The sequence below is a fragment of the Pimephales promelas genome, chromosome 16 (genome assembly GCF_988280905.1).
Source record: "Pimephales promelas chromosome 16, fPimPro1.hap1.1, whole genome shotgun sequence".
In the NCBI taxonomy this organism is placed as follows: Eukaryota; Metazoa; Chordata; class Actinopteri; order Cypriniformes; family Leuciscidae; genus Pimephales; species Pimephales promelas.
Window position 1 is genome coordinate 16722926 of NC_142784.1, and position 22844 is coordinate 16745769.

Consider the following 22844-nt stretch of genomic DNA (forward strand, 5'->3'; position numbering starts at 1 on the left):
CTCCACGCTCAAATGGCGTGTTGAGCTTATACACATTTATCAGTAACACCCGCAGGAGCATGCAGCACTGTTATGCTGTGAACCTTATTCCCTGTGGTGCTCATTAAAAGTGCCAGAGATAGTGCGGAGGTCCTTACCAGAGGAGAATCCTCCTCAATAACTCTTAATAGATCAGAAAGGCCTGATTTTCTTTCTATTTCATACATCTGCGCTCTGTTGGAGGCGGCCCCTCCAGCCCAAAGATGAAGCCACTTACTTTTTTGTTTTGATCTAATACCAGCTTCCTCAAACTAATCTCTAATCAACAGCACGTGAAGAGCTGCTGCCAGATGGGTATGCAGTGCAGCATGGTAGACTTTGATGGATGCGAGTGTGTGATGTGCAGTTTGGTGTCTCAGTTCTTTAACCAGGTGCTGATGCTGGGGAAGACTTCAGTCAGTGATCTGTCGGAACATGTCTTTGACCTAATCCTGGAGCTCTACAACATCGACAGCCATCTACTGCTGTCCGTCCTGCCACAGCTGGAGTTCAAGCTTAAGGTAAGATGGCTTTTTAACGATACATGGCAATATGCTGTTCGGGGATCTCCGATTAAACTGTCTGTGCCTTGAGGTCTTTTTGCTTGTGCTTGTGTATAAATGTAATTGTGTTGTATGTGGTGTCAGACTGATATTTGGCAATTGAGTTTTTCTGTTCTAAAATCTAACAACTGTGTGGTTTTTAGATGATAGGGGTCTAACGGTAAACAGAAAGTAAATCACGTTTCGGAGCGTAGCTTGGTTTTGGGGTCATGTTCGATACAAGTTCAATACAGCAGGAAAAATGGTCCCGTTTTAGTTTAAGGTTTATAGTGCTTATTAGTTAGTACGATTGTTAAGTTTAGGTATTGGGTAGGATTAAGGGATGCAGAATAAGGCATTTATTCATATGTGATGCGATCTGGGAAAATCTTTCGGATGTCGCGCTGGTATGTTTTCAGTAAGGTCTAAATATAGACTCCTGAATGTCAGTTTTTTTTGTCAAAATTGGGTTTTTATTAAATTATTATTCTATAACATCTTGTTTATCATCTATGAATATGTCTTGGGAAAATTCACTAGTTTAGTGCAGAAATTTTTTTATTTTATTTATTAATTTTTATCCACTGTTATCGTGTGGCGTGATGCGGAGCACAAGAGAACAACAAAGTTTGAAGCTGCTCGATCACTTAAAAGACCTTGCTCGCCTCTCAATCGTCCAATTTCAAAACAGTTTTCACAGGATGAATTTTGAGTTTGTAAGCTTTCAAATGAGACCCAATCTATGATGATTTCTAAAATATGTGACTTGGAAAAAAGGCAATAAAAAAGAGTGCCAGTCGTCCCGCTAGCAGGACGTGACCGTTAATTAAACCGTTTTTTTTCACAAAATTCCGTTTCTGAAAATCATAACGATCAGCCGACTTCAGATAACCACACCTTTTGTTACGGAAAAACAATAAAATAAAATATTGCTCCAGAGGTGTGCGACCTCTTACATATATAGCAATTGTAAGTCGCTTTGGATAAAAGCGTCAGCTAAATGAATAAATGTAAATGTAAACTACAGACTGCAGCTTTAACATGAATAAAAATAAAGTAATCACTGTAACCAACATAGGACACCCTAATATGGCAAGTTTGTGTGCACTGAATCATGTTTTTTCAAGTAAAGACAAGGTGTAACTAGTTTTACATAAAGCACACCTTGAAAATAACAGGAATATGACATAGTGGGCAACTGAATATAGCGCTGCCTTGTTGGTTTTTTTGTTGTTGTTATAGTTACTTTTACTTATTTTTATTATTATTATTACTATTATTATTAGTAGTAGTTGTAGTTAGTAATTTTATTTATATTACATTTCTTACATGCATTATATCAGCCATTGGCCCTCAACATTTGAAAGATTTGAAACCATAATTTTGGTTTATTATAGGGTATTATTTATTGACAGTCTTGTTAGATTAGGACGAAGTTGAACTACTAAATCGTTCTTTTCCCTTCTAATGTCAGGCCTAGTTTTGGATGGTTATTTGGCTACTTCTAAGATTGCATGGTAGCCCTGTAATTGAGCCTTTAGGATATCTTTGATAGCTCGTGATTAACATCTCACAATACCACGGAAGCCTGTTTACAACATTTCTTGTGGCCTGCGGGGGTCAAAAACCTTGTGTGCGAACTGTAAAGAACCTGATGAAATGGAGAAGTGTTTAAATGAAAAAAAGTGTTCAAACAAATTCTGCCTTCTGTGACTTACCTAAGAATAAATGTGCTATTCTCACAAATGGAAAATTCAGCTCAGTTATTTGTGAGTTAACTGGAAGTTAATAGAAACTTTAAAGCAATAACATCCACATCTAATATGGATTTGACATTCCCGAGCGAAAAAGATGCTGACATGAACATGATTACACTTTAGCCAAGTCAACGATCCTTTCTTTCATTTTCTTTCACATGAGATTTAATCCAGCGTGGCCTGAAAGCAAAGCATTTTTCAAAAACTAGCAAAGGCGATTATTTTCTGTTGTGTTGGTCATGTTATTAAACTTGTATACTCTGACAAAAGCAGGTTAAGTTTGTGATTAGTGTATGAATGAATGTTATCGGTCTGCTTGTTGTTCCACATACTGTATTTGGCGTCATGCCTTTATTCTTTTGTTTTTATGCAAAGCACATTGATGACGAGGCTAAATGGGTTAATTCTGTGTTTTGTTGTGTTATAATTAATGGCCGTGGACCTCGTTTCTGCAGTTATATCACCAGGAAATCCTCATGTCTGTTTTGTAGAGCAATGATAACGATGAACGGCTGCAAGTTGTGAAGCTCCTGGCTAAGATGTTTGGTGCGAAAGATTCAGAGCTCGCTGCACAGAACAAACCTCTCTGGCAGTGTTACCTTGGGAGGTACAGCTCACGCACCACACATCCAATTATCTGCTTCTTTCTTTCTCTACACAAACTGATAAACATTTCATTAGCAAGACAAAGCTGAACGATTTTGATCAACTATGTTTCCTTAGGTTTAATGACATCCACGTCCCTGTTCGACTGGAATGTGTTAAGTTTGCCAGCCATTGCTTGATGAACCATCCAGACTTGGCAAAAGATCTCACTGGTACAAACTGTTCCTGTACTAACTTTTACTACCCTTTTATTTCACAAATGAGTATAAAAGTCGACATGAAACTGAAATGCAACTCCTTTAATTTATAAAATAATAAAATATAATGACCAAAAAAATCCATTCACTGCAAACATTTAACAATATATGTATATATATATTGTTTTTTTTATATATTGTTTGCATCACATAATGTTTTTTTAAATATATATCATGTATATGTATGTTTGTTTATTATTTAAAAATTTCAGTTACATTTTTATTCATTTCAAATTTTGTCAATGCACTTTAAACCAAATTGTGCATGTTATTATTTCTCATGCAGAGTATTTAAAAGTAAGGTCACATGACCCAGAGGAGGCAATTCGACACGACGTCATTGTGTCCATTGTGACTGCCTCCAAAAAGGACCTTGCTCTGGTCAACGATCACCTGCTGAACTTTGTGAAGGAGAGGACTCTAGATAAACGGGTAAGTGCCAGGCTCTCTTTGTGCATGTTTGTTTGCTGTCTCCTGAACAGTCTTTATTAGTGCTGCAGTCATTTTATTTCATGCATAATATCTGAGGGACTTTTCTCCCATTTGTACCCCAAATGAACCAGAGACTTTGACATCTTCGCATTCAGGGCAGAGTCGAGCTGGAATACATTAGCTTCTTGTTTCTTTCCTGACACACTCCATTTCTTCTCCCTATAATTTAATCAGCAGTCTCCTTTAGCCACCCGAGCTGGAGGGGACGGAATGATATAAATTGGACTATAACCGTTTCTCAGCCTTTTCAAAATGCTTTCATGGTGAAATTTAATCGAAGAGCCCCCTGTGTTCTGGACAAATGACACCGCAGTAGTCAAGGCGTATTTCCATCTCATCCTATTACACCTTGTTTGCTTCTGTAGCTTGACATACATAAGCTGTGGCTTTATACGCAGGAATGGTTATGTCAGGCTATTTATGTTCAGCTGTAGCTAAATTGATGTTTTTATGACTTGCTAAAACCTTAAAAGCAGTAATTTCTTCGACATGTTCATGCTGAGGTAAAATGTGACTACAGGTGAGATTAAATATGATTTCTCTTTCTTAATGTATAGATTTTTACTGTTTAACTATAGGTGTGTTCTAAAATGTAGTAAGCTGCTACATTTTTTATCATAATTGGCTAAATAGATCGATTCTTTAATGAATTCCAGATGGTTCGAAAGTTTGGGTTCAGTAAATGTTTTGATGATGATGATAACACTTTCTTGAGCACCATATCAGAATGATTACTTAAGGGTCATGTGACACTGAATAACGAGCAATGATTTTGAAAATTCAGCTTTGCCATCATAGGACTAAATTACATTTTTAAAAACAAAAATATTAAAATAGAAAACACTTAATTGTAATACTAATAGTTCACAATAATACTTTTTTACTGTATTTTTGATCAAATAAATGCATCCTTGGTGCGCATAGACACTTGTTTTTTACAAACATAAAACTTTTGAGTGGTAGTGTTGTAAATTGTATTCACTACTGAAAAGTGTTTTTATATTGTATTGTTATGGCTCATTCGATTACATCACTTGCAGTGCATTACGGGATTGTTAAAAAAATGAAAATCAACTTTAAAAAAAAAATCAACAATAGAATAACATTGTGTCCCTGTAAAATATAAAATATATATTTTCTGACTTAAATGGGATGCTGATCAAGGTGTTTTTATTGCTGCTGGCTCTAAGGGCATGATGTTTTTCATGGGAGTAGAATAATCTCTCTGAGTACAGTTTCTTGTTGTGTGTTATCTTGCAGTGGCGGGTCCGTAAGGAGGCTATGATGGGCCTGGCTCAGATCTATAAGAAGTACGCCTTACAGGCGGAGGCTGGCAAAGAGGCAGCCAAGCAGATCTCCTGGATCAAAGACAAACTGCTCCATATTTACTACCAGAACAGCATCGACGATCGGTGAGTAAAGATAAGCAGGAGGTCTTTTGATATTAGTAGGATGTCCATGGATATTTTAAATTCAAGTGCTTTGTCAATTGTGAATGGTGCTTCCATTTAGTACTTGGTGATTAAGTCTCGATTTTCTTGTGGTGGTGGTGTAATGGGGGATGTTTTCATAGCACACTTTAGGCCCCTTAGTGCCAATTGGGCATTGTTTAAATGCCATGGCCTACCTGAGCATTGTTTCTGACCATGTTTGTCCATCCCTTTATGGCCACCATGTACCCATCCTCTGATGGCTACTTCCAGCAGGATAATGCACCATGTTCTTGAACATGACAATGAGTTCACTGTACTGAAATGGCCCCCACAATCACCAGATCCTAACTCAACAGAGCATCTTTGGGATGTGGTGGAACAGGAGCTTCATGACCTGGATGTGCATCCCACAAATTTCCATCAACTGCAAAATGTTATACTATCAATATGGGCCAACATTTCTAAATAATGCTTTCAGCACCTTGTTGAATCAATGCCACGTAGAATTAAGGCAGTTCTGAAGGCGAAAGGGGGTCAAACACAGTAGTATGGTGTTCCTAATAATCCTTTACGTGAGTGTATATAAAATATGGATGTCACAATGAGGAAATTTAAACTTGCGACAACACCAGAATTACCTATAACATTGGGGGAGGGAATGTTTTGAATACGCACTTGCTTTTTACTGTGCATGTATTCTGTGTATAGGGAGTGGCGGTACTACTGACCACACATTTTACAAGATATTAGTCAATGACGCTCAGGATTTGTTGCGCACCAAATCCTCTGCCATTGTCCTGCCAGTCATCTCTCCTTACTGAAATCTGACTCTGCAGCTCATGCTATGGAGCAGAGCAGGTGCTTTCAGCTTAAAATTGTAGTGTCTGTTGCACAACTGAACTAAATGGTTTTTATTTCTATAAAAAAGCAAAAAGACAGTGGGGGCAGTGCCACGGTGGCCAGTGATGTAATCGTGTATGGCCAACCACCTTGTATCAAGTCTACAGTAAGAGCTTGTTATAAAGCTTGATCTCCTGTATGAAGGACCTCTGCTGGGTAATTTAACTTTATAAAATATTTCACAGGTTGTTGGAATTTAAGGACCACTGGTGGACAGAGGATTTGAGATTGTGCACTTTACAGAGAAATCCCTTCAAATTTAATGATGTCATGGCACATCCTTGACATTAAAAATCCAGTCATGTTTTTAAGGCTTGAATTCATCGACAGCCAGTGGGCATGTTTCTCAGATGAGAACATAGAAAAATGACTTCTGAGACCCTGTTTGCTTTGGCTAAAAACAAGAGGACTGTGTAAACCCTCAGCTTGAACCTGTGTTAAGTGATTCTGCAGAGCTGAAGACAAGGCCAGTCGTAAAGAAAGAATAGTGATGTTACCAGACAGACGCTTGCTAACACATTGTGGGTTATGTGAATATTTTACACATTTTAATGCTTTGTCTTTTCATAAAGGGTTTTAATTATAGTTGGTACAATTGTTACAGCAGTTAAATTTTTTCGATTTTTAATTTGCAGTGATGGTTAAAAATGATACAGATAACATTACTATAGTAGCTATATTCATAAACTCTTTGATTATGACATTGATTTTTTTTTCCATAACATCCAAAATAATTGTTCAAAGAGAATTGAAAATCATACTTGCACACTTGATCTAGGTTAACCAGCTACTTAACTATGTCTTGAAGATGTGGCGTTGGTAATATTTTTGCAATGTTTTTGAGAAGTCTCTTGTGCTCACCGAAGCTGCATTTATTTAATAGACAAATACAGAACAGTAATGTTGTCATTATCACACGATCCTTCCGAAATCATTCTAGTATGCTGATTTGGTGCTGTAGGAAACTCAGAAGCGAAGACCAGGTGACTTTTTGAGAAGACGAGCTGTCGGTAGCCGCAGTCATCAAGTCTAACTAAGGCAGTGTATATTGAAGTTTATATAGTTTTTAGGAGGCAGTGCTTAGAAATGGAGACAAAGCACAAGGCTGATGACCTTAAATGCTAAATTCAATACACTCTACCTTCGTTTTTCATGTTATGTTATGTAAGGACATAAAACCAGCAGATGTTTGACCGATTCTTAAATATGTAATCCCACAGTGCTCAAGAAACATTATTATTATGAGGGTTGAAAACAGTTGTGCTGCTTGCTTAATTTCATTGTTCACACGTTAGTTTAGTATCCAGTTCTCACTAACTATTAACTACAACTTTTGCCTCAATAAACTCCTAATTACTGCTAAGGAATAGTTAGTCAGGTAGTTGTTAAGTTTAGGTATTGGAAAGGATTAAGGGATGTAGAATATGGTCATGCAGAAAAAAGGTATTAATATGTGTTTTATAAGCACTAATAAACAGCAAATATCCTAATAATGCATGTTAATAAGCACATAGTCAATGGTGATACTTGAACCCCAAACTAAAGTGTTACTTTTTTGTGAAAACCATAATACATTCAGAATTCTTTGATGAATGGAAAACAACAGCATTTAGCAAAACAGCAAAAGAACACCATTTCTTTTTTTTTTTTTGAACTATTTTGATCAATGTAACATGTCTTTGCTGAATTAGACATGACATCATTAAAAATGCCTTCATTGTGCTAGTCAACAGAGAGCTTAAAAGTCACTTATATTAAACTTGAATCATCAGTATTGGCTATCGGTAGTCTATATCGGCTGCAAAAATCCACCAAAGTTGACCGCAGATTCTTTTCACACTAAACCCAAGAATAGAGCCACAGGATGAAATACAGAGATGGTCGTAGTTCGGGCTCACAACTTGTTTCACTTCTTTTCAAATTTAAATGCACATACGGAGTTAATTTGCGGTCATTGTTTGAAACATGATTCCTTGTCCCATCTTGTAATCATTTCTGACCTTGTTCTTGTTTTTGTGCTCTGCAACCAAAGTACTTTTCATTTTCAAGCTTTCATGGCGTGTTGCATGCAGCTTGTTCAGATTCTCACTGATGAGTTGGTTTATAATGTTATTGCATTATTAAAGCATGTGCTGACAACTGTGTGCAAATGCAATTTCGTCTTATGATTGGGTCATCAATTTGAGATCTGAGCTCACTTGAATGCTGTCTAAGCTCAGTTAAATTCGGGTAATGACATGTCAAAGAAAACAATGTGCAATCTCAAAGGAATGTAAATGAAAAAAATATATATACAAGAGATTCAATCTGATTTGATTTTTTTCGCTAGGTTGCTTGTGGAGAGGATCTTCGCCCAATATCTCGTGCCTCACAATCTAGAGACTACAGAGCGAATGAAGTGCCTGTATTACTTGTACGCCACATTGGATGGAAATGCTGTCAAGTAGGTGCAGTAATTCTTGTTTTATTCATCTAAAACATCTGCTTGTGCAGAAATCGAGTAGAGGATTTTGAACCATGCAACCTGCTAACAAAAAGCCCCATTCTGTTAAATGTTGTTTAATTTAGAAATGCATCATGTTATGGAAGTAAAATTGTTTCATGATGGTTTTAATGGAAAATAGGATTTTATAAGGTGCTCGTGGGTCTGAAAAGAGTTTATGGGACCCATGAAGATGTATTTGCAGACATGGAATGTTGATTGTGGTTGTTGTGGTCTATCTCTCCTATAGAGCTCTGAATGAAATGTGGAAGTGTCAGAACATGCTGAGACACCATGTCAAAGACCTTCTGGATCTTGTTAAACAGCCAAAAGTTGGTTTTTCCTCTCAGTTTGGTTTTGGTTATAGTTTTTCTGATTTCTCTATATTACATGTTGTACATCTGGTTGAACATTCTTGAATTCCTTTTTCCCCACAGTCTGACTCTTACAACAAGGCTGTGTTCTCAAAGGTCATGGTTATCACAAGTAAGTCGTGTTTGTTCTCTGCAGTGCTGTTAGATTAATCTCCTGTCAAATACAATCAGCTTTTTGTGTAAGAAAAATGTTCACTGAGCGGGAAACATCTCTCCATCTCTGTGTTAAAGAAAACCTGCCAGACCCGGGGAAGACGCAGGACTTTGTGAAGAAGCTCGCTCAGGTTCTTGAGGAGGACGAGAAGATCAGAAAGCAACTGGAGACTCTCGTGAGCCCATCCTGCTCGTGTAAGCAGGCCGAGGTCTGCGTGGTAAGAACCGTATTTCTTCACCTTGCAGAAAAATCCGTTTTTTACCTTTTGTAGTTTAAGTTGTCTCAGTTTGTGGCTGTGTTTCACTCCACAGAAAGAAATCACCAAAAAACTGGGCAGCCCCAAACAGCCCAGCAACCCTTTCCTAGAGATGGTGAAGTTTTTATTGGAGAGGATAGCACCTGTTCATATCGACACAGAGTCTATCAGGTACATTAAGACTTTTAAATGCCGGGAATAAATGTACCATCATTTGCGCCCTGTCTCACTGCTTCCTCTCTTTCTGCAGTGCACTTATCAAACAAGTGAACAAATCTATAGAAGGAACTGCTGATGATGAAGATGAGGGAGTCCCGACTGAGCAAGCGATCAGAGCCGGCCTGGAGCTGTTGAAGGTAAATAAACCTCTTCTGTCCATGCTGGTGTTCAATTCCATTAGCACAGAAACATTATATTTGCATTAAGTCAGAATTTTTAGTTAGTTTGTTGCTCCAGTATAGCTACTGGGTTTTCATTTTATTTATTTATTTTTAATTAATTTGCTATCTCCTTTATCCAAAGTGATTTACATTGAATTTAAGGGTACATTTTATCAGTTTATGTGCTTGCACCATGGTCTACTTTTTTTATTGTTTTTTTTATTGTATTGTATTTAATTTTATTCCTCCGATTCAGATGAACCATTCATTAATCTGACAGTTATTGTATGATTCAAAATGTTACATAAGAATTAAATCACTATGAACAATCTGGTAACATTGCCATGAATCTGTGCAAACTGTTTCAATGAATTGATTAAAACTTGGTTCACCTATTCCTGTGAGTCAAACCTGCCAATACTAGCGTTTTTGCTACTATATTTTAAATGAGAAACAGACCATGTTTAGAAATCATAATGGCCCAATAAAATGCCAGCAGACAATATCATTCAGCCTTTAATATACACATTTAATAGAATGTAAACTTTTTTTATCATTAGTTTTTTGGTATGTGTTAATTGCTGTACTGAAGTGTCTCTACGCCCCTCAGGTCCTGTCCTTCACCCACCCTGTGTCGTTTCACTCTGCCGAAACCTTCGAGTCTTTGCTGGGCTGTCTGAAGATGGACGATGAAAAGGTTGCAGAGGCTGCACTGCAGATCTTCAAAAACACTGGCAACAAACTGGAGGAGAGCTTTCCACACATCAAATCGTAAGTTCGAGTCTGTCTAATGGACCGGGCTGTTCAGAAGAGCACATCTGGGCTTTCGTTCAAGAGGAGTGATACTGCTTGAATTGTTCCACCACTTCAAACGTTTCAAACATGCTTATATTTATTGAAGACTGTTTCTCATTTTGTGAATTCTGAGATGCTCTGTCATTTGAAATTGGAAAACCATTTTCTATTGTGCTGTACAGTCATCCTTAAAGTGGATGTTGCCATTCACTTCTGCCTGTTTTACTTCTTTTTGCCCCCTAGAGTCCTGTTACCAGTACTGCAGCAGAAAGCAAAGAAGGGTCCTCCTCGCCAGGCCAAATATGCCATCCACTGTATCCATGCCATGTTCTCCAACAGAGATACACACTTTGCACAGATATTTGAGGTAAGATTGTGAAGAATAGTCTTGGTGCCTAAAATATATCTGAAATAATTTTTTTGTAATTTTGCTGTTCCTCTGAAATTACCGAGACCATGACATATACACTTTAAAATTTTACCTGGATGCCTGACATTCTAACCAATTGCTTTCTATCTGCCACAGCCTCTGTATAAGAGTCTAGACACAGACAACATGGAACAGCTCATCACCCCTTTAACGACACTGGGACACCTGGCCATGCTGGCCCCGGAACAGTTTGCAGCTCCGCTCAAATCTTTAGTGGCCAATTTCATCGTTAAAGACCTGCTAATGAACGACCGGGTAAATTACAGCACTGCTCATTACTGTTTCCACAATAAAGCCTGAATTTTGATGAGAGGACACAGAAGTCAGTGTGACACACTGTGTAGAAATGCTCATTTTTATGTCTCCCCTTCTGGTGAAGTACTGCAGTGTGTGAGCACTCAAAATGAACTCATATACTTGATGTATAAACGCCTATGGATTGCCTCTTTTTTAAAATAAATATTTGTGTATTTTCTGGCCATTACAGGATGGGTGTAAATTATAATAGAATATATACAGTATCATAGAAATTAAAAGTAAATAAATTATAATAAATATATTTTTGACTTGGATATATTACAGTTCCAATGTATAATATTCCACTATTAAAAACAATATATTCCAATATCATAATGCCAATAATAAATATTACATTATTTATTATTGGCATTATGATATTGGAATATTATACATTATTATACAAAATATACTTAAATATATATATATATATATATATATATATATATACACTGTGTATATATACTGTATATATACACATGCACATTTTTATATATTTTGTGTACTTTTTATTTCAGTATATTTTGGATTGAAATGTTACTGAAAAAAATATGCCAGATTATGGCAAAAATAATAGAATATTCATATGATTAAACTGTTACTTAAAATAGAATTTAAAAATGATTAAATGTTCATATTTGTTTATAAAGCCTCAAGGGTTGTGTGTGTGTTCTAACTTCAACATAATGACTGTTCTTGAGGTCAGTATGAACGTGAACTTACATGGACAAAAAAATAACAAAACATTAGACATTTAAATTTTTTATCACAATTATTTGCATAACAATGAATCATCAGCCAAAGTTTCGTGATAGTGAAAGCACTGCTGATAATGAATGCCATAGCTGGTCAAGAGAGCAGCATTAAATATGCATGTGTTGTTTATTTGCCTGTAGCATGAACTAATTTAGACTCATTTAATTAATGTGATTTTATGGGTGTGTGCTTTAAGGCTCAAATCAACCCAGTATAATTATGAGAGTAAATGCCTGAGAAAGTTCTGAACGTATCAAACAGATGAGATCCCGTTTACTGATCTCATTTGATTAACCTTGTGGGCACAGATTTCCTTAATTTGGTTGTAGTTTTAAATCAAGTCGTGTGCTTTAATACACACAGACGTGTGACACATAATTTGTCTCCATTACAAGCAGTGTGGTTATTTTTAGTTGTAATCTTGTTTAGAAAACTTTCAGATAAAGCAATAAAGGGTTCTCCACACTCTCCGGTTTTTGAGGCATCTGATACTGATTTTCTGTTTGCTGCACAGATTGCTGGCAAGAAAACCACCAAGCTGTGGGTTCCAGATGATGAAGTCTCTCCTGAAACATTGGCTAAGGTGAGGCGCTCAGTAAATAAATCACAACTTCAGCTAAGATTTGTCTTTTGCCATTTATTATTCATTTTCCCAGAGTGAATCACATTTCAGCCTGTATTGCATTGATTCCCAGCAGATCTGTCTAGACAGGTTCTTTTCTTCTTTTAGTTTTTTTTCTCTCTCCTTTATATTTTAAATAAATGAGACCTAAACTTGCAGTCACAGGAGATGATACTAAGGAGTAAATTAAGTTTAATGTTCCTCTTGTCTTTGTGCGTTTTAGATTCAGGGTCTGAAACTGATGGTCAGGTGGCTGCTCGGCGTGAAGAACAACCAGAGTAAATCTGGCAACTCCACTCTGAGAATGCTGACGGCTATCCTGAGCAGCGATGGCGATCTGACGGAGCAGGGCAAGATGGGGTGAGTCAGTCACACATGCCCTAAATGCATAGTTCCAAACCCTTCACTAGTGACTATCATGAGCTGTGATGTACAATAAAAAATATAGGTCAATTTCGTGGCTTTAAGAGCACTCAAAAACCGAGCATTTACATCCAACAAATGAACACTACCGTTCAAAAGTTTGTAAAGATCCGTAAGATTTTTTTTCTGTTTTTGAAAGAAGTCTTATGCTCACCAAGCCTGCATTTGTTTGATCAAACATAGTGAAATTATTAGAATTTAAAAATTCTCCATTTTAAAATATTTTAATATACAATGCAATCTTCATTTCTTTCAGATTTTTATTTTTATTTTAATTTAAATTTTTTTTCTTTTTTTTCTTTTTAAAAATCTGGCTGACCCAAGAATTTTGAACGGTAGTGTATGATAAAATCATCAAAAGTTAAAATGTACGATTTTTAGAATTTAATGTATAGTTTTTACAAATGTATTAATTATAAAAAAAATTTCACACACAGTCTGTTACCAAAAAGGCTGGAAATTATACTTTCATTCTAATAGGAAACTTCAACATCATAATAAATTCATGAACACATTGGCTGGAAAATGATGGCATACATGGCAAAACATTACTGATGCTTTTATTTGTATGTTGTGATGTGGGAGTGATTTTATGCGCTGGCTTTCTGTGTGTGTGGGTGTACAGGAAGCCGGACATGTCTCGTCTGCGGCTAGCAGCCGGCTGTGCGATTCTTCGTCTCGCTCAGGAGCCGTGCTACCATGAGATCATCACCCTGGAGCAGTACCAGCTCTGCGCCCTCGTCATCAACGTAAGACCCATCACTGGCTCCTTATCTGACTGCATATTGGTCTAATGTAAAAAAAAAACGGGTTACTCTGCTCTGACTAACAGGCTGGTTGGTTTTGTAGTGATTCACTCTATTCCTGGTCACATGCCATGCTTTGAAGTCTTATCTGATGTGCAGATTATTGCAAATATATCTTTGAGGAAGCCTCACAAACCGACCATTAAAATCAGAAGTCAGCTTCCAAATAATGCCTCTTATTGCAGTTGTAGCCTCAGTGTGAATGGTGGTCACTCACAATACATTTTCATTTTATAAGATGGATGACTGTTTCAGAGTACAACTGGATGTTTGGAAGCAAAAGAAAAATGGTGGGAATTAATTGGATTGTTGAAAGTGGGCGTTTCATATTAAAACGGAGCCAGATCAAATACATGTGTATTTGGTGTGCAGGCTGTTAGATTATATTGCTAACTGACAGACAAAAGTGACATCAGAAGAAAAAAAAAGAAGAAAAAAAAAACGGTTTCAGAGGAAGAAACCCATCAGTTTTTCACAGCAAGTCTAAATGTGTGTATTAAGAAATTAATTGGGGGTGTGTTTTGATTTTGGTGGTGGCACTTAACCCTAGGTTGCTGCAAGGTTATTGTTCCTGGAGTGTTTTGTAAACTGTTGATGAAAAGCATCAGCTGTATGACTCATTAGGAACTAATGAGTGCTCTTGTGTTTCTCAGGACGAGTGCTATCAGGTGCGACAGGCCTTCGCCCAGAAGCTGCACAAAGGTCTATGCAGATTGCGTCTGCCGCTGGAGTACCTGGCCGTGTTCACGTTGTGTGCCAAAGACCCGGTGAAGGAGCGCAGGGCGCACGCCCGCCAGTGCCTGGTCAAAAACATCAACTTGCGCAGAGAGTACCTGAAACAGCACGCTGCAGTCAGCGGTAAGGGCGGTCCGTCTAAATCCTGCTCTAAAGACGAGGCTAGAATCAAGAACCAGTTCTTATTCAGGATCGCTTATTTGGTTCATTTACAATTATCAATTCATTTTATTTGTTTTTTTTATAAAAAGGAACATACAACACCACTGTTCAGTCATTTTTTCGATCAAATGACTCTTCTGAGTTATTTTAATAAAACTGTACAAAAAGATTCACTCCTGTCCAGCTTTAGCTATCCACATTTCTAATTGGTTGTCTGACTTGGTTGTATAGACTTTCAATGAATCAGTACAAAAAGATTACTTAAGCCACTAATGAAATATAAGGTTGGGCACCTCACAATTCATTTTAGATTTGTTTCAGGTCACAATACCATTCCAAATTTATTCTCAGTGCATTTTAATATTTTTAGAAACATCAGTTATTAATAATTCATGTAAAAATTGCCCTTTTTGGGGGTTGATCCACATTCCTTTCAAAGAGCCTTCCAATTAATACATCAGTTTTAGTTATTAATGATCTTTTGAGGTGAGGGTTCTTAAAAGCTAAAAGAATCATTCCGGAATCAGAAGCAGAATCTAATTCCTTGTTAAAGAGGCACACACATGTGGTGTGTTTGTGTGCTAGTGATCTTTATTAGTTTATATTCACACGTCCTGCACAGTGAAATCTTGAGATGCTCTGCTGAACTGTTCATCAGGGTCATTATGCAGAAGACTCTGCTGTTATGTCTGTCCTGTCAGGAGGATTTGCCAGTCCGTCGTGTTGGTTTTGGAATTAATTCACTGCATGTCAGCATTTTGTTTTAATTTGTTAGTTTCTGGCCCTTTGAGAATGTGAACCTTGTCCAATTGTAATTAATATTCATGAACCACAGTACAAACCCATGCTATTGTAAAATATTGTGGGACCTGGAAAATGCCCAGGATTTTATAATACTCCCATAAAGTGTGTGTGTGTTTGTGTGTGTGTACTGCAGAGAAGCTGATATCACTCCTGCCGGAATATGTGGTGCCATATGCAATTCACCTTTTGGTCCATGACCCAGACTACGTGAAAGTCCAGGACATTGAGCAGCTCAAAGACATCAAAGAGTGAGTCCACACAAGCTCCACCGGCTTCTCTTCCTTCTTCAATCTGAGAATGTTTATCTCTTCATTAGGTTGTCATTTCAAGCTTTAGATGAGGTATTTGTTACCAATATGCTGCCCTTCAAAATTTCATAAACATTGGAGAAAATGTGCAGCTTGTTAGATGTTTGGCTGCCTGCCTAAAACACTGATAAATGGTGTTCCAGAGTTGCCATCTGCCTTTAATCTTGAAAATTATGTTTTTCTCTCCCTTCCTCTCTCTCTGTCACTCTCTCTCTTATATCTTCTCTTTCCCTTCAGGGCTTTATGGTTTGTTTTGGAAATCCTAATGGCCAAAAATGAAAACAACAGCCATGCGTTTATCAGGAAAATGGTGGAAAACATAAAACAGACAAAAGATGGACAGTGTCCGGATGATCCCAAGATTAATGAGGTCTTTCTTGTTTCAAGGATGCTTTGCTTTTTTATGTGGCTATTCAAAAGTTGTTTTAACAGGGAAAATCCTAGAAATGTAGATGATTTTCAGAACTGGACATTAAAGGAGAACTCCGGCGCAAATGAACCTTTGGTCTAATAAAACTTTGGTACCTAGTTAACCGTTCTCTGAGATTTGTTTTCATGATCAAATGTAAAATGTTTTATCTCTAAAATCTGTTTTGTATATAACGCTAGTATATGGGGGCATTTATTAAGTAAAAAAAAAAAAAAAGTTAAAACCACTAACAAGGCTCAAAATAGCCCCACACTAACACAGTAACATAATGAGGGTCCCTGCATGCAAAACGAAGCATTGAGAACTCTGTAAGTGTACAGACCGTTTAATAAGAAGATATTTTATAAAGACAGTCCACTTCGTGTATACACAGCAGGAGCCATCTTAGGAAAACGGTCTCGATAAGTCGAACCACGAACGTTACTGTGTTAGTGTGGGGCTATTTTGAGCCTTGTTAGTGGTATAAACTAGCGATTTCTTTTTACTTATTATATGCCCCCATATACTAGCGTTATACGCTAAACAGTTTTAAAGATAAAACTCTTTACGTTTGATTATCATGAAAACAAATCTCAGGGAATGGTCGACAAGGTACCAATGTTTTATTAGACCGAAGGTTAATTTTGCGCCAGAGTTCTCCTTTAATGAAGTACCAACAAAACTTGTAAATGTCTGTAGTCATTTATACCCTTATATTGCCCATGCCTATTTAGATGTTTACACTGTCTTCAATTTACACTTATATCTTTTCTCTCTCTTTCTCCTCTCCAGAAACTGTACACAGTGTGTGATGTAGCCATGAACATCGTCATCTCCAAGAGCACCACATACAGTCTAGAGTCGCCTAAAGATCCTGTACTGCCTGCACGCTACTTCACACAACCGGACAAGGTGCTTAAATGCTGCCTTTCTGTTGAACTGCTCTAGGAGTTAGTTGTAGAGATATGAGGGAATTATTTTTTTTGTTGGATTATGGGAATTCTTTTTCTGGGAAAGGGACCGTAAAGTGGATGAGAGAGAGTCAGCATAGGATTGTGACTGGATTTGAACCCATAAACAGCTGCTCTTTATTTGTGTATTATGAACCATACACGTTTCTGCCCTGCAGTGGAAAAGTCATGAAATCTTAGAGTAATTGACCCTTCGTAGGTAGTTTAATTGACAGACGATCTGACCAGTCATCATCCACCGAATCTGCAATTTTTGTCCGACAAAGCTGTCAGGAGAGTAAGTAGATTAACGTTGGAGGATTTGAACTTGAAAAATGGTGTGTACTGACATCTTTCCACGGTTGAAACAAGAATCCTTCTTATGTTCATTCATGTTCATTTAATGCTATAAATCAACTAGAAGGAAGAGATGATCGGTTCACGAGCAGCATTAAGAGGCTCTACAGCGTTCTGTCAGACACATTAAAGAGCCACAAAATGAGATTTATTGTTTAAATTTCCTTAAAAAAAATTACCAAATTTTTTTTTTCAAAAAGGCGAGACTTTATTTCATATCAAAAGTAACCTGGTCTGTCCTGTCTGTCAACGTGTTGTCAGTGTTCTCTCTGCTCCGCAATGTATTGTTCACTATGTGAGAACGGTGTGGCGTGAGAGCGGCATGGTTTGTCGGACATAGCAACAGTAATTAAAGGGGACGGGTCTTTGCGATCTGTACTGTATGGAAAATGTTGCATGCAAAAAAAGCTTAACACCTTTATCTAGTCAGAAGTCATAGAAATGTTGATTGGTTCGCAGGTGTGGAAGACCTTCTGATGGTACAAACTTTAAATCAGTTTAAAAAAAAATGTTTGTTCAAATTGATTTTTCTCCTACTCGATCACAATATCTTTCAATGTCCTCGCTGCCTTTCAGAATTTCAGTAACACGAAAAACTATCTGCCTCCTGAGATGAAGTCGTTCTTCACCCCAGGAAAGGTACATATTTGCCTTCTAGTCTGTGCTTTTAACCTTCTTCAGTCCAATAGGACTCTGAGATTGACTGCCTGATTCTCTCTGCAGCCCAAGGCAGCAAACGTGCTGGGCGCCGTGAACAAGCCTCTGTCCGCCACAGGAAAACTGCAGACCAAACTCTCACGAATGGAGACCATCAGCAACGCCAGCAGCAACTCCAACCCCAGCTCCCCCGGCCGCAGTAAAGGACGGTTAGTGTCACAAACACAATTAGCTCACATGTATGTGTGAGGAGGAAGCTAAGGCTGCACTCGGGACTATGGCTCCGTCCACACTACTGCGTTTTCGTTTAAAAACGGAGACCTTTTGCTACGTTTGCACCTCCCGTCCACACTAAAACTGAAAAAACGGAGATGTTTAGAAACGCTGGAGACCCGTTTTGCGTTTTGAATCTCCGGAGAGCGTTTTAGTGTAGACGGGACAAAACGGAGGAGTTTAGAAAAGATGACGCAGAGGCTGACACTCGGCTCTATGATTGGGGGGATATCAGTCATGATGTATCCTTCCCTGATTCGTCAGCCACCATACACCGGCACGCGCATGCACAGTGTTGGTGAATGGTCACATGATCCGCGTTTTCAGTCGTTTTAATGTGGATGGAGATAAATTCCAATACGTAGATAAAACGCTGGTGTGGACGGAGATCGTATTCGTTTTAATTCTCCGTTTTTAAACTAAAACACAGTAGTGTGGACGGGGCCTATGAAAGATCGTCCTTTCTAATAGATATGGGAAGTCTCATTCATTTTAAGTTTGTTTTTTAGTGTGTTGTTTTTGATTCTTTACGATTCTTTACACTTAAGTTGTAGTAGTTACATATCCTTTTTTTGTAGTAAAGTATTTATGGTACAAAAATACTGTTCAGCGCTATATTTTTGGGTTGTTGGAGAGAATTCTACCTTATATTGGAGAAGTGCACAAACGCTTTGCAGTTTGGTTAAAGCTACACTGTGTAACTCTTTTAGTTTATTCTTAGCTAAAAACACTTAGCTCTTTCGAAAAAATATGTGCTCATTAACGTATAATTACTTCGTTCAAGTAATAAAGTATTCTTGTGAGTGTATAATATGCCATTGAAAATACATCCGGGTAAGGGGTTCTAATGTCAGTCGCCATGTTGCCCCTCCATCTTGAAAGTACATTAGCAAAAGAGGGACATACCCGTTAATTCAAGCTTTGCCTTTCGCGTTTACGTTTGAGTTAACACTCATGGACGAGGTCGAACTGGAAGCCATGTTAATCTTGGACTACATTGGCCACCGTAGGAGTTAAAACGAGATCGGAATTGAGAGGAACAGAAACTAATATTCAATGGATGGTCATATACCTTTTCACAGCTAGATGGGGCTAAAAATCACACAGTGTAGCTTTAAACCGATGAATTAACAACCAACGGAAAATCAGTTTGTTTGTAATCTGACCTCACTATAGGTTGTAGGGGAAAACACCATATCATGGCTAGAGATAGCTTTTCTCTGAATGCAAGAAACAACCCATCTAACCGGTGATTTTGAAAATGTGTAATTTAGCACATTCCTAAAAACGACATATTTGTTGCATGATCTGTTGTAGCATACATTTGATCCAGATGTCCTGTAAAACCAATGGTGGTGTGCATCCATACACAAGCGTTGTAAATAACATTTGACACACTCCCACTCCTAAAGCTGTAATATTGTTGTAACACTGAGCTGTCTGCAGTTTGATCTCAAGCCTCATCTGAATCCATTTTTTTTTAACAATTTTTCATACTGCAAATTTTGGCTGTGGTATTAACATCCTGCTGTGGACTAAACAAGCTCTATTGAGGTCACAGTGCATTGTAATCATACCGCCGTTCAGCATCCACACGAGTGAAAGCAGCAAAGGTAGGTGTGTAGTGGCGGTCTCCAACTCATTGGGTTATTGAATAGGTGTCATTGAGATTCTTTTGAATGGAGTGTTTTATGTATCCGTGTATCTGTCACGAAGGCAGAATAATTGCCGTTTCTCTTTACCTGTGCTACACTGAAAGAGCACTCTGGGGATGTACTGCTGAATGGCATTGAGATGACTCATGCTAGATTTACAATGGCCAAACCCATAGCTGCCTTTATATTACCAAGACAGACATGAGAAATGCCTTGAAGTTTGTCTTTCTTGAAGTCTTTATTATTGGTTTCTTCACATCCTTCAGTTAGTTGTTAATGCCTTTAACAAGATTTCTAAAAACAAATCAAAAAGTAACTTGTCTCGCACTGCATGTGCATTTCTTTTCTCACCCCAGACTGGACTCGGCTGATGTGGACCACAGTGAGAATGAAGACATTTCGATGAAGAGCCCATCTGAGACCGAAAAGCCCAGCAGGGGGCGCAAGCGAGGCGCTGCAGCCAACCAAGACGACAAGGGCCAGGAGTCCAAACCCAAGCGGGGCCGGAAGAAAGCAGCCAACACGAGCACTGATGATGCCGAGGACCAGTGGGGCGAGGACAGCGGCATGGCAGAGCCGACCATGGAGACCGAAGACGAACAGAACAGCCCACCCAAGAAGGGGAGGCGAGGACGCCCCCCCAAATCAGCAGCCGCAAAGGACGAGACACCCAGCAAGGGCAGGAGGGGTCGCAGGAAGGCTGCTCCACCTGTAGATGAGGAGAATGAGGACGAGCAGCAAGAGGAAGAGGAGGAGGAAGACGATGACGCGGGCAGTGAGAATATGGAGGTGAAGCCCAAAGGCAGACGAGGACGGAAACCAAGGTGGGTGGCTGCCTGTATGCACTTCTGTTCTTCTTCATCTATTATTATTATTATTTATCATATATACTGTTTATGACAATCAAGTCAGTGGCTCAGTGTACAGTGTTCAAGTACAAGGTCAGTGGCTTTGGAACATCGGGAGAAGACATTAAGAATTTTGACGAGAATTGAAGGTTTATATAGCCTTCAACCTAATATTGGTTTTTATTGGTTGATCCATGAATGTTGCAAAGCAACTAGCGATAGTATGACAAAACACCTTTTTTCTTAATGTAAATGCTGTTCTATGTGAATTTTACAACATGAGGGGAGCACAAAGCTTTGTTTACATATTTATATTTGGATTCGTGCTGAATGAGAGAGGCACATATTTGTCGGTTTTGTATTCTTTTTTGTGATCTGGCAATTTTCCACAAATTTAAAGTAGAAAAACACTAGGACGAGGACAGATACATTTTTAAGGCCCGTTCACACCAAGAATGATAACGATTTAACAAAATCATTCTTGATATTAAAGAATAGCAGAGTTCACACCACATCTATAACGATGATAATAGCACTGAGAAACAATATCGTTGAAATGACTTTCAGAAGGATTTTATCCAGCTGAGGAATGATAAAAACATTGGCAGCCATTTAGAATCCATCGTGCTGTAACAAGCTCGAGGAAGCGACAGACCAGCACACGCTGAGAATAAACAGAACAATATCGTCCGCTGGTGTGGACGCTAATATAGTTGTCTTTATAGTTATTGGTTTTGGTGTGAACAGGCCTTTACTTGCATATCAAATTCTACTTACCAGTTTGAGCTTGTTAGACTTGGTAAGGCACATCCAGTTTTATTTGTGTAGCGCATATCAGACACCCCTGTAATTTAGCTTTGCTTTGTATGGCAGCGCATCAAATAGGCTATATCCTAAATGTGTCTCACGCGCAAATGAAATATTCATACCTTTTACAGCAAGTGTCATTTGCTTTGGAACTTCGGGAGAAAACATGATGATATTAGACGAGATGGAAGCTGTCCTGCTCGTGTCCCAAATCTCTCTCAGAGTGCTATTATTAATGACGCATTTATCTTTGTGGGGAATTTATTTATTGGGAACTTTTTTTATTCAACTTTCTTGTATAAAAAATACTATTTAGGTTACCATTATTTACTGATATTTATTTCAATGTTTTACTGGCTGTATTGTGTTGTTTTACTGACAGAAGCGCTAAAATAAAAAGTTAAAAACGTTATATATATGTATATGTGGCCACTTTATTAGGTAAACCTAGCTTAAAATCATCAGTTCCTGAAATACTTAGGCCTGTGATTTTCTGATTAGATATTTGCATAAACCCACCCTGACATTGTCAAAGTCTGCCTAAATAATATTCATGAACTGTATACCAAATTGAGTCTGTACTATGGATAATGTAGAAAAAACTGCTACTGGAACTTCCTGAGTACCCATAAACCCTTTTTTAAACATGTTTCAAAATGTTTTTTTTTTTCTCAGAGCGGAGGTATCAGAGGCCGCCAGCGATTCTGTGGAATCCACACCTCAAAAAAGGAGAGGACGGCCTCCAAAGTCACAGACGGCGGCAAGGAAAGCCAGGTACACAGACCCATGTTGCTAATAGCACAGCCTACGTGTGTGTCTAGGTCTGTTTCATGGGTTTCATTCGATTTCATATAATCTGTTTCAGTGGAGGGAGATCAAAAGCCGCCAACCAGGAAGAGGAGTCTGAAGAGGAGATGGACACAGCCCAACAGAGTGAAGAGGAAGATGATGAGTCAATGGACTCACCTAAAGTGAGTTTCCTTTCGCTTGAATACCCCCATTCATGGAAAGCCCAATTAGCTGATTTAAAAACATTTTGGTATCTAAGCAAGGAAGATAAACATCTTGAAAGTCTATCTTTAAAACACTTAGGAAGATC

At 38.1% G+C, this 22844-nt stretch overlaps 1 protein-coding gene across 1 annotated transcript in view; it reads left to right on the forward strand.

Annotated features, from left to right (window-relative positions):
- The window catches only part of pds5b (PDS5 cohesin associated factor B), a 38296-nt gene that overhangs the window by 15048 nt on the left and 404 nt on the right, over positions 1-22844 (forward strand). Inside the window, exons 8-33 of the mRNA XM_039670682.2 lie at positions 399-539; positions 2809-2924; positions 3041-3135; positions 3467-3612; positions 4933-5084; positions 8335-8448; positions 8738-8819; positions 8925-8973; positions 9093-9232; positions 9327-9442; positions 9522-9627; positions 10262-10422; positions 10690-10813; positions 10973-11131; positions 12444-12512; positions 12775-12911; positions 13600-13723; positions 14434-14638; positions 15615-15729; positions 16027-16159; positions 16991-17110; positions 18082-18144; positions 18229-18371; positions 20447-20914; positions 22421-22519; positions 22611-22716. Coding sequence (XP_039526616.2) covers positions 399-539; positions 2809-2924; positions 3041-3135; positions 3467-3612; positions 4933-5084; positions 8335-8448; positions 8738-8819; positions 8925-8973; positions 9093-9232; positions 9327-9442; positions 9522-9627; positions 10262-10422; positions 10690-10813; positions 10973-11131; positions 12444-12512; positions 12775-12911; positions 13600-13723; positions 14434-14638; positions 15615-15729; positions 16027-16159; positions 16991-17110; positions 18082-18144; positions 18229-18371; positions 20447-20914; positions 22421-22519; positions 22611-22716 — 3483 coding nt within the window. The remainder of the gene's footprint in view (positions 1-398; positions 540-2808; positions 2925-3040; positions 3136-3466; positions 3613-4932; positions 5085-8334; positions 8449-8737; positions 8820-8924; positions 8974-9092; positions 9233-9326; positions 9443-9521; positions 9628-10261; positions 10423-10689; positions 10814-10972; positions 11132-12443; positions 12513-12774; positions 12912-13599; positions 13724-14433; positions 14639-15614; positions 15730-16026; positions 16160-16990; positions 17111-18081; positions 18145-18228; positions 18372-20446; positions 20915-22420; positions 22520-22610; positions 22717-22844) is intronic.